General features: G+C 31.7%; 1 protein-coding gene across 1 annotated transcript; it reads right to left on the minus strand.

The window, feature by feature from the left end:
• Window positions 1–7,555: 7,555 nt before the first annotated feature.
• LOC149506086 (NAD(P)H-quinone oxidoreductase subunit H, chloroplastic) lies at window positions 7,556–12,222 on the minus strand. The gene is made up of 2 exons (XM_089757888.1): window positions 10,053–12,222; window positions 7,556–8,932 (listed from the first exon to the last, which is right to left on the minus strand). Exon 1 carries the CDS (start codon window positions 11,786–11,788, stop codon window positions 10,607–10,609), a length of 1,182 nt encoding a protein of 393 aa, XP_089614014.1. The 5' UTR covers window positions 11,789–12,222; the 3' UTR covers window positions 7,556–8,932; window positions 10,053–10,606.
• Between the last annotated feature and the right edge of the window lie 242 nt (window positions 12,223–12,464).

A 12,464-nucleotide genomic window follows, 5' to 3' on the forward strand; every position in this document is an offset into this window, starting at 1 on the left:
GATTCCTAATAATAAACCAAAATCGCCTATCCGATTAGTTACAAACGCTTTTTGACAAGCGTTTGCCGCAACAGGTCGTGTGAACCAAAACCCTATTAATAGATAAGAACACATTCCAACCAATTCCCAAAAAATATAAATTTGTATCAAATTAGAACTAGTAACTAATCCCAACATTGAAGTATTGAATAAACTCATATAAGCAAAAAATCTCAAATATCCTTGATCATGAGACATATAATTGTCACTATAAATAAGAACAAAAATTCCAACAGTAGTGATTAATATTGACATAATAGAGGTAAGTGAATCAATAAAGTAGCCAAACTCGAAAGAAAAATCATTATTGATGGTCCAAGACCATCCATATTGATAGATAGAACTTCTATTTATTTGCTGAATAGACAGATCGACCGAAAAAATCATAACTATACTTAACAATAAAATATTGGGAAAAGCCCACATACGACGAAGATTTTTTGTTGCCGTCGGAAAAAGTAGGAGTCCCATTCCTATTAAAATAGGAATTGGAAGTGGCACAAAAGGTATGATCCATGAATATTGATATGTATGCTCCATAAAAACTTTTTTCTTATTCTTTCTTAATTAATCGTTTCTGATTCACCGGCTCTTATCTCTTTTGATGGAAAGGGAGCAATAATACAATCAAGATATTACAAAGTTAACTGGAATTTTCTATTATTAATCTTTTAATCTTTCTCAAATATTTCAAAAATATTCAAATTTCGAAGTTAGAAGTAATCAAATGATATCACCGAGTTACTAATGGAAAAAAAAAATATTCTTTTTTTTTTTCAAAATTATGTATCCTTTAACAGATTAATTACGAGTCTCATTCGAATTTGATTGAAAATGAAAATTGGGCATACTCTCTCTTCGAGCTTGACCAATTACCAATTAATAGAAAAAAATTCAAGTTTGTTTTTTATTAGGTAAATAAAATGGTTTTTTTACATTTTTTTGTTTTGATGTATTTTTCGTGTATAAATGGAGATGTATAAATTATAAATGTAGGACGACAAAAAAAATAGGCAGAGATAGAGAAGGAAAGACTCTTTTTTACGTTTTTTTGATTTCATCAATTCAATTTATATATCATAATAGATCCTAATCTATCCTATAGATTTGAATGGAGATATAAAAAAGAAAGGTACCAATAAATTAAATACAAATTCTTCTTTTTTTCTGGATAGTGTATGGAATATAAATAAAAAAAGGTTATATCATATTTTTTTTTTTTTTTTTTTCTAGAATAGAAGCATTTTATGTTATTTTCCCATCTCTATTTAGTTCTTATGAAATTTATATAGTAGTATATAGATAATTATAATCTAGAAAATCTATTAATCTAGAAAATCTATAGGAATAGATAAATAATGACATAAAGACACCGATCATTTTGTTTTAAAAATAGATGTCTTTGACATCCAACTATAGCACTAAATAACCTTTTTTTTGAATGGCAGTTCCAAAAAAACGTACTTCTACATCAAAAAAGCGTATTCGAAAAAATGTTTGGAAAAAGAAAGGATATTGGGCGGCGTTGAAAGCTTTTTCATTATCGAGATCTATTTTTACGGGTAATTCAAAAAGTTTTTTTGTACGACAAATAATTTTTTTTTAATCTGAATTGGTTTAACTCGAATAAGATACAAAGGTTTTCTTTTTTGAATATCTTTTTTTTTTTTCATTTCCGGGATGGGGATTCTCATTTTCCCCATCGCCCCATTTGGTATCTTAGTGTTATAATAATTTGTTATTTTTATAATATTCAATTTCAATTTATAATAATAAATAATTAAATAATTAAATAATAAAAATTTGTATATTTATACTATAGCTATATCGGAGCACATATATATAAGAGCTTTAACTGGGTTGTTGAAACTAATCCATTAAGTTTCAATTTTGTAACTTTATGAATCATTATTTCTCTGAATTACTATATATCCTTCCCTTGCTTTCAACCCAATTGAGAAAACTCCCTTTATAATTTAGTGGATATACAAATAATGTATCAATTTAAAATGATCTAAAAAAATTCTATGTTTGTATAAGAAGATGAATCAAGACATATTTTTAGAATTCGAAATTCGAAATACTTTTTTGAAGTATGGTACAATTATGACAGGAATCGAAACGCTTTTTATATAACGTAACGTGTACAACCCAATATCTAGTTGGTTTGATAAATCCTTAAAACGCAAAATCCTAACGATTAATACAAAGCTATGCAAATTACATAAATCTTTTGAAATCATTGGATGTGGTGCTGAAATTGTGATCTCTAAAAATAATATTTTTTCATTCATTTATTCATTCAATTGATAAGCATTTTTTTTTTTATAGATTCATAAAAATCATATAAAAGAATGAGAGATGAATCATTAAAAAATTAAAATGATAAAGAACATTTTTTTGTTGAATTCTATCTATGAATTGAAGTTACAACTAGTTAGTTTAGTTACAATAGAGGAGTTCTCTTTTAGGAAAACACAAACTATAAAATCTCTGTTGAAATAATTAAATATTAAATTAAATATTAAATAAAAAAAAGGATAATTAAATAAAACGATAAATAATAAAGATTCTTTTTGAACCTTCAAATTGCTATTTAAACGAGTTTTTATTCATCAATTTAAATTAAATGCTTCTTTTACATTTTACATTGAATTGACCCCTTCACCTTCAATCTCGACGATTGAATAAAAAATGGCTTATTATGATTTCGAGCAAGCCGCTATGGTGAAATCGGTAGACACGCTGCTCTTAGGAAGCAGTGCTAGAGCATCTCGGTTCGAGTCCGAGTAGCGGCATAGTATCTTCTAAAAGAGATAGAATAAGTCCTATAATGAATTTAATTCCTGATTTCCATTCCATAAAATCTAGAAACCCTCGCTTTTTTCAGAATTCTTATGATTTTTTCAACTTTAGAGCATATATTAACTCATATATCCTTTTCGGTCGTTTCAATTGTAATTACAATTCATTTTTTAACCTTATTCTTATTAGTCGATGAAGTCGTAGGACTATATGATTCATCAGAAAAGGGCATGATAGTTACCTTTTTCTGTATAACAGGATTATTAGTCACTCGTTGGATTTATTCAGGACATTTCCCATTAAGTGATTTATATGAATCATTAATCTTTCTTTCATGGGGTTTCTCCCTTATTCATATGGTTTACTATTTTAAAAAGCGTAAAAATGATTTAAGCGCAATAACCGCACCAAGTGTTATTTTTACCCAAGGCTTTGCCACTTCGGGTCTTTTAACCAAAATGCATCAATCCGCAATATTAGCGCCTGCTCTCCAATCCCAGTGGTTAATGATGCACGTAAGTATGATGGTATTAGGCTATGCAGCTCTTTTATGTGGATCATTATTATCAGTAGCTCTTCTAGTCATTACATTTCGAAAAGCCATAAAAATTATTGGTAAAAACAATAATTTATTAAATCAGTCATTTTCGTTTGGCGAAATCCAATACATGAATGAAAGAAGCAATGTTTTATTAAACACTTATTTTCTTTCTTCTAAAAATTTTTACAGGTATCAATTGACTCAACAATTGGATCGTTGGAGTTATCGTATTATTAGTCTCGGGTTTATCTTTTTAACCATAGGAATTCTTTCGATGGGCTAATGAGGCGTGGGGATCATATTGGAATTGGGACCCAAAGGAAACTTGGGCATTTATTACTTGGACCGTATTCGCGATTTATTTACATACCCGAACAAATAAAAATTTGGAAGGTGTAAATTCCGCACTTGTGGCTTCTATGGGATTTCTTATAATTTGGATATGCTATTTTGGGGTCAATCTATTAGGAATAGGTTTACATAGTTATGGTTCATTTACATTAACATCTAATTGAATTGAATAAAAAGGCTAAGCCTAACAAATACTAAGATAGGACAGCGTATATATAAGAAAACTTATTGTAAGCTGTCAAGAACCTTTTGAATCACTCCACTACTTGATTCAAAAGGTTCTAACAAAAGCCAAAGATGTCTGATTAAAATTCAATTTAATTCTTTTACCTTTTTTTACTTAACTTAAACTTAAGAGAAGAAAAAAGACTTCTTTCTTTTTTTTTTCACTGTACAACGAACAATTTTAAAAATCATAGGATTACTTTTTGATTTTTTGTTTTATTCATCAAAACTATCTATAAAAATAATTATATAGAATAGTTTCGACCTTCTCACCTGATAATGAGAGGACAAAATCCGGATAAATACCAATACCTATTACTGGTAGAAAGATAGAGATCGAAACAAATAACTCTCGTGGTCCAGAATCAAAAAAATAAGAACTTTGAGCATTAAATAGCTTGTATCCATAGAACATTTGACGTGACATAGATAATGAATAAATAGGAGTTAATATCATTCCAATTGACATTACGAAAGTAATTAGTATTTTTGGCATTAAAAAATATTTTTGGCTGGTAATTATTCCAAAAAAGACTATCAACTCTGCAACAAAACCACTCATGCCCGGTAATGCAAGAGAAGCCATCGATAAGATACTGAACATCGTAAATATTTTTGGAATCGGAATAGCCATTCCACCCATTTCGTCGAGATAAAAAAGACGCATTCTATCATAACTCGTTCCTGCCAAGAAAAAAAGTGCAGCACCGATAAATCCATGAGATATTATTTGTAAAATAGCTCCGTTGAGTCCCGTATCAGTTATAGAGCCAATTCCTATAATTATGAAACCCATATGAGATACGGAGGAATAGGCTATTCTTTTTTTTAAATTCCGTTGACCAAGAGATGTTGAAGCTGCATAAATTATTTGCATTGTACCCACTATTATCAACCAGGGAGAAAATATGGAATGAGCGTGGGGTAATAATTCCATATTGATGCGAACTAATCCATACGCTCCCATTTTTAATAAAATTCCGGCTAGAAGCATACAAGTACTGTAATGTGCCTCCCCATGGGTGTCTGGTAACCACGTATGTAAGGGTATAATCGGCGATTTGACAGCAAAAGCAATAAGAAATCCAATATAGAATATGATTTCCAGTGCGACAGGATACGATTGATTAGCTAATGTTTCAAAATTTAATGTTGGTTCATTAGAACCGTATAAACCGATACCCAAAACTCCTATTAATAAAAAAATGGAACCCCCCGCTGTGTACAAAATATATTGTTGTAGCCGATACAGACGTGTCTTTTCCCCCCCACATGTGAGAGAAGTAGAGTAAACGGGAATGAATTCGAACTCCCACTGATGAAAAAAAGTAAAAGGTCTCGAGAAGAAAATGATCCTATTTGACCACTGTACTTGCTAGCATCAAGAATGGAATAATCGCGAATCTCGTTAACTGGCCAAGCCGCCAAACCGCCAAAGTAGCTAAAGTAGTGATAAATCCTGTCAGTAAAATGGGCCCTATAGAAAGTCCATCTATTCCCAATCTCCAGTAAAAATCAAAAAAATTTATCCATTTATAATCTTCCTCCAGCTGGATTAATGGATCGTCCAATCGGAAATGATAACAAAATGCATAGGTTGTTAGAAGGAGTTCAAATATGCATATACACATAGTATACCACTTAATTAGCTTATTTCCTCTATGAGGAAGAAAGAAAATTAAAGAACCTGCAGATATTGGTAAAACTACAATTATTGTTAACCAAGGAAAATAATTCGTGGTAAAGACAAGATGCACTTGGACCAGAAAAACCCGTGCTCAAAAAAGATTTTTTTTGAGCACGGGTTTTTTCAGTAAAAAAAAAATAAAATGGATTCAAAATGTATTCAAGTGGGGTTTTCGGGAACGTATCAATAAGCTAGACCCATACTTCGAGTTGTTTCATGCCATAAATAAACTCGAACGCTCAAGAAATCTGTTGGACAAGCGGATTCACATCTCTTACAACCAACACAGTCTTCTGTTCTTGGAGCGGAAGCAATTTGCTTAGCTTTACATCCATCCCAAGGTATCATTTCTAACACATCGGTGGGGCAGGCTCGGACACATTGAGTACACCCTATACATGTATCATAAATTTTTACTGAATGTGACATGGGATCTATAATTTTTTGAACATCATAAAATTTCAATCTAGTAAACTTGTAAATGAATCATTATAGTTAAACACCAGATGAATCAACGATTTACCAGAAATTTTCTAATCAATTTCCTTCGGGATCAACTCATAAGAAAGGACCAAGATACTTTGATTTCTTACGTTTTCGAAAACATGATGTAGATTCCAACATATTGGACATGCTAATTCAAATTGGTGAATCTTATAATTTAATATTATTAATATTACTTATTCAACAAAGTTGATTGATTGATACGCGTTGATTTTCTGTTACGATAAATTGAGGAAACAATAGCTGATCCAATAGCTGCTTCAGCGGCTGCAATAGCTATAACAAAAATTGATAAAATATTTCCTTTTAATTGCCGACTATCAAAAAAATCAGAAAATGTTACAAAATTTATATTAACCGCATTCAGTATAAGTTCAAGACACATAAGGGCCCGAACCATATTTCGACTCGTGATCAATCCATAAATACCGATAGAAAATAAATAGGCACTCAAAACAAGTATATGTTCGAGCATCATTGACCAACTCCTTATCAATTTCGATTCATTTTAATATGAACAATAATTCAACGGATTTGATTGACTAGAATAGAATATAACAAAAAGAATATATTGGAAATATCTCGAATAAACGAATTTCTATTTTATATTTTATACACGAACAAGAATTCAAGGAAAATAGATGCGATAAGACAGAAAAAAGTTTAATTTGGATTGCTTGCTATTCCTAGTTAGAAAGATTTATTACTGACGAGCCACAGCAATTGCACCTATCAAAGCAACTAAAAGAATTAGTGAAATGAATTCAAATGGAAGAAAAAAATCTGTTGCTAAATGAATTCCAATTTGTTGACTATTACTTATCAAATCTTGTTCTATAATTTGGTTTGATCTTGTAGTCCAAATAATCCCGTACCATGATGTATCTAATATAGTAGTAATTAGCGAAACAAGAATACTTGTACAAATCAACGAAGTAAGGCCATTCCCAATGGTCCACAGATTAAAATTTTTATAATATTCTGAACCATTCATGAACATCACAGCAAATAGGATTAAAACATTTATGGCTCCCACATAAATAAGAAGCTGGGCAGCAGCTACAAAATGAGAATTTGAGAGAATATAGAATAAGGATATACAAACAAGAACCAATCCCAATGAAAAGGCAGAAAAAATTGGATTGGTAAGTAATACCACTCCCAGGCCCCCTAATATAAGACCCGATCCCAGAAAAACTAAAAGAAAATCGTGTATTGGTCCAGGCAAATCCATTATATGTAAAATAAGAGATAAATAAATCGAAATGCTTTTCATGATCTTATTGACCCGACCAGGAATTTTTTTTTTATGATACGTTCCTAATTGAATAAAATCCTAATCTATTAGGTGTGAATTGATCTAAGTACAATTATTGTTTCGTTTTTAATTCTTTTTTTTTGTTCGGTTCGAAAGGGTATTTTGTTTTTTGAAACTATATATTTCGAAATAATTACGAATATATTAATAGATTTTCAAGAAAAATGAATTCGAAATTCTTATCAACCAGTTAATTTGTAATTGAATTTTTATTTATTGACCAAACAAAGAGTAAAGGCCTCATTCTTTTAAGTCAAACCAAATATTCTTTTAACTTAAACCAAAACGGAACCTTAAAAGAATTGGAAATTTCTCTTTAATAGAATAGGAGGTTTACTTACTCAGTTTTTCTTTGAGGCGAATTCAAAATTGTTCGAATTGTATAATCGTCAATTACTGACATTGGTAAACGGCCCAAAGCAATTTGATTATAATTCAATTCGTGACGGTCGTAAGTAGAAAGTTCATATTCTTCAGTCATTGATAAACAATTTGTTGGACAATACTCAACGCAGTTACCACAAAATATACAAATTCCGAAATCAATACTGTAATTAAGCAATCGTTTTTTTCTAATATCCGTTTCAAATTTCCAATCAACAACAGGCAGATCTATAGGGCATACACGAACACATACTTCACAAGCAATGCATTTATCAAATTCAAAATGGATTCGCCCACGGAAACGCTCTGATGCGATTAATTTTTCATAAGGGTATTGAATAGTTACAGGTAAACGATTTGCGTGGGATAAGGTAATCATGAAACCTTGACCAATGTACCTTGCTGCTCGGACTGTTTGGTGGCCATAATTCATGAACCCAGTTACCATAGGGAACATATCGTGAATATCTATGAATAATTTTATGTTTGTTTCTTTCTCTTGTTTGAACCAAGTCATGAATCTCGTATTCTTTTTTTCTTTACAGTGAAAGAAGTTGGAAAGAAGTTGTTAATAATAGATTACCGAGAGAAATGGGTAAAAGAAATTTCCATCCAAGATTTAATAATTGGTCCATTCTTAACCTAGGTAAAGTCCATCTTGTTGCGATAGAAATAAACAAAAACAAATAAGTTTTAGCTAATGTAATAAAGATACCAATTGTCGTTCCAAAGATTCCATTCATTTTATTTATTTCAAATAGCTCAGGGACGAATACGTACGGAATGGAAATATTCCAACCCCCCAAGTAAAGAACTGTTACAAATAAGGAAGAAAGTAATAGATTTAGATAGGAAGCAACATAAAATAAACCAAATTTGATACCCGAATATTCGGTTTGATACCCTGCTACTAATTCTTCCTCGGCTTCTGGTAAATCAAAAGGTAATCTCTCACATTCTGCTAGAGAAGAAATTAGAAAAACGATAAACCCTATTGGCTGACGCCACAAATTCCATCCCCAAACCCCATATTTTGATTGCGCCTCAACTATATCAACTGTACTTGAGCTGTTAGATAATTATAGTCGATGATAACATCACTGTTCCCATCGCTAGTCCAAAACCGTACATGAGGTTTTCAACTCATACGGCTCCTCGTGGGTCACAAATAAATTTAAGGACCGAATCAGTATTATTTCTCTTCGTATGGTTGTAGAATAGATAGAGAAAAAATGGATTGGAAGGTCCAAAATTATACCAATGGAATTCTGTCTGCTATATTATGAAGAATAAAAAAAGTGCTTCTGAATTGATCTCGCCCGTTACTAATTTCAATTTTTATTTGTTGAGTAATAACTTAAGCCTTCAATAAAATACTTCTTGTAGAAATATCAATAGATATTTCAACCCATTGTTTTCGATTACGAAAAAAATTAAATATTACATTAGCTCATAAATCATGACACAGATTATATCTCTCTATATATATGAAAGAAAGAATAAAAAAAAAAAAAATATTTATTTTTTATTCTTTCTTTTTCGTTCCTATTCTTCTTTCTGATCTGAGAAAATTACGAATGGGGGCTTAAACTAAAAAATAGTAAAGGATTATTTCGTTCCTGATAGTCATTACTTTAATCGGTGGATAGGAGCATACTCTGGACCGGAATCGTGGGTAGTACTGCCTACTCATTTCTACTAATTTAAAGCCCCAATTAGTATTCTTTTTATGTTATCCAGAAATATCCTTTTTATATAATTTACATAATCTCCATTACTAATCCTTTGTGTATTTTGGTGTTCCTAACCATCCACTCATTTTTTTGTTCAATCCCCCGTTTGGTTTGGCAATACATGTATGGGAATCTATACAAAGGATAGCCAAAACTCTATACGGTTGATCTTTTGAGCCCGCTTCAAGCTAGATTGACTAATCAACCCGTCTTGGGGTAAAGACTTCTTCCACTTATGTTTTCTTCCACTTAACTCTTGTACATAGGAAATGAGATTAAATTTTTTTTTGTTTAATTTACTGCGAATTTATAAGCTGCTTTCTTTCACTCATATATAACTATCTAATTTAGTTTATCAACCTGAAGGATAATAAAATAACGAAGATATCTATTCAATCCATTCAGCTTATTTTATAGAACGAAAGGAATAGGGAAAAGAAAAGTTTATATTTCAACGAATCGCACGTAGAGATATTGATAAAACACATAGAGTTAATGGTATTTCATAACTAATCGATTGAGCAGCAGCTCGCAGACCACCTAAAAAGGAATATTTATTATTTGATCCGTATCCTGACATAAGAAGTCCAACAGGAGCAATACTTGAAATGGCAATCCATAAAAAAATACCGATATTGAGATCGGCTAAAATAAGGCGAGAGCTAAAAGGAATTACTGAAAAACTTAGTAAAATGGATATGACTGCTATAGACGGTCCAATACGGAATAAACGAGTATTTCCTCTAGATGGAAGAATATTCTCTTTGAAAAGCAGTTTTGTTCCATCTGCTAGAGCTTGAAGAATTCCCAAAGGGCCGGCGTATTCAGGCCCAATACGTTGTTGTATTCCTGCAGATATTTCTCTTTCTAACCATACAATTACTAGTACACCTATTGTGATTCCCAATACAAGAGTCAAAATAGGGACAAACATCCATATGATCCCATAGACCTCTTTTAAGGATTCCAATCTGTAAAAGGAATTGATATCTTCTACTTCTGTTGTATAAATTATCATTTCAACGATCAACTTCTCCCATAATGATATCTATGCTACCTAGTATCGTCATAATATCAGCCAATTTCATTCTTTTAACTAACTGAGGAAGAATTTGCAAATTGATAAAACCCGGCGGGCGAATTTTCCATCTCCAAGGAAAACCACTTTGATCTCCTATCAGAAAAATTCCTAATTCTCCCTTTGGGGCTTCCATTCTCGCATAAAGTTCTTGTCTCGGTAATTCAAATGTAGGAGAAGGTTTTTTACTAATGAATCGATATTCAAAATCATTCCATTCTGGATCCCTTTCTCGATCAAAACATCGGATTTCTAAATTCTCATAGGGACCCCCCGGAATTCCTTCCAGGGCCTGTTGAATTATTTTTATGGATTCCGTCATTTCACTGATTCGGACTAAATAACGAGCTAATGAATCTCCTTCTTTTTGCCACTGGATTTCCCAATCAAATTCGTCGTAACACTCATAATGATCAACTTTACGAAGATCCCATTTGATTCCAGAGGCTCGTAGCATTGGGCCGGATAGACCCCAATTTATTGCTTCTTCTCCACCAATAACCCCTACCCCTTCAACTCGTTCTAAAAAAATAGGATTTCGCGTAATAAGTTTTTGATATTCAACAATTCCTGTTAAAAAATAATCACAGAAATCCAAACATTTATCTATCCAGCCATAGGGTAGATCGGCCGCTACTCCTCCGATACGAAAATAATTATGCATCATTCTCATACCGGTGGCAGCTTCGAATAGATCATATACTAATTCTCTTTCTCTGAAAATATAGAAAAAGGGGGTCTGTGCACCAATATCGGCCATAAAAGGTCCAAGCCATAATAGATGAGAAGCTATACGACTCAACTCCAACATAATTACTCTGATATAGCTGGCTCTTTTAGGGACTTGAATATTGCCCAATTGTTCTGGTCCATTTACGGTTATTGCTTCCGTGAACATAGTGGCTAAATAATCCCAACGTGTTACATAAGGCAAATATTGTATAATTGTTCGGTTTTCCGCAATTTTTTCCATTCCTCTGTGTAAATAACCTAATATTGGTTCACAGTCAACAACATCTTCACCATCTAGAGTAACGATGAGACGAAGAACACCGTGCATTGATGGGTGGTGAGGTCCCATATTGACTATCATAAGGTCTTTTTCTGTAGCTGATAGATTCATAAGTTTTTCCTCGATTCATTCTTACATGAATTGTTGAAAACGAAAAGAAGTACATCAAAATGAAAAATATAATAAATCGACTAATTCAATCAAATTAACGATTTTTTGATTCCCGAATATCCAACTCACTAATTAATTCTTTATAACGTATGTTATTTTTCTTTGATAAATAAGACAGAAGCCGTTGACGTTTTCCTAGAATTTTACGTAGACCTCTCTGAGATAAATAGTCTTTTTTGTGCAATTCCAAATGTGAAGTAAGTCTTCGTATCTTATTGGTGAAACTGACTATTTGAAATTCAACGGACCCCTTGTTTTCTTCTTTTTTTTCTTGAAAAATAACTGAGATGAATGAATTTTTTACCATAAAACAAAAATTTCTCTCCCCCTTTTTTTGAATGTGAATTTTACTGATCAGTAATAATAATAATACCATTCATTTTAATATGCACAATGATTTTAAGTTCGTTATGAACTTTATAATTTTTTCAAATAAAATTAATCAATCCGGTTTTCAATCATAATATATGGAAAAATGTACCATTGACGAATTTTCAAACGCGGATACATATGTATCCTTACCATACTGAAACGACTGCCATTATTACTATTAAACCAATAGCGATTCATACAAGCTAAATCTTCTAATCGATAATTGGGCCAAAGAAAGAACTTT

Source organism: Durio zibethinus, unplaced genomic scaffold, assembly GCF_047325235.1.
Source record: "Durio zibethinus cultivar Kanyao isolate XHJ-2024 unplaced genomic scaffold, ASM4732523v1 HiC_scaffold_1, whole genome shotgun sequence".
In the NCBI taxonomy this organism is placed as follows: Eukaryota; Viridiplantae; Streptophyta; class Magnoliopsida; order Malvales; family Malvaceae; genus Durio; species Durio zibethinus.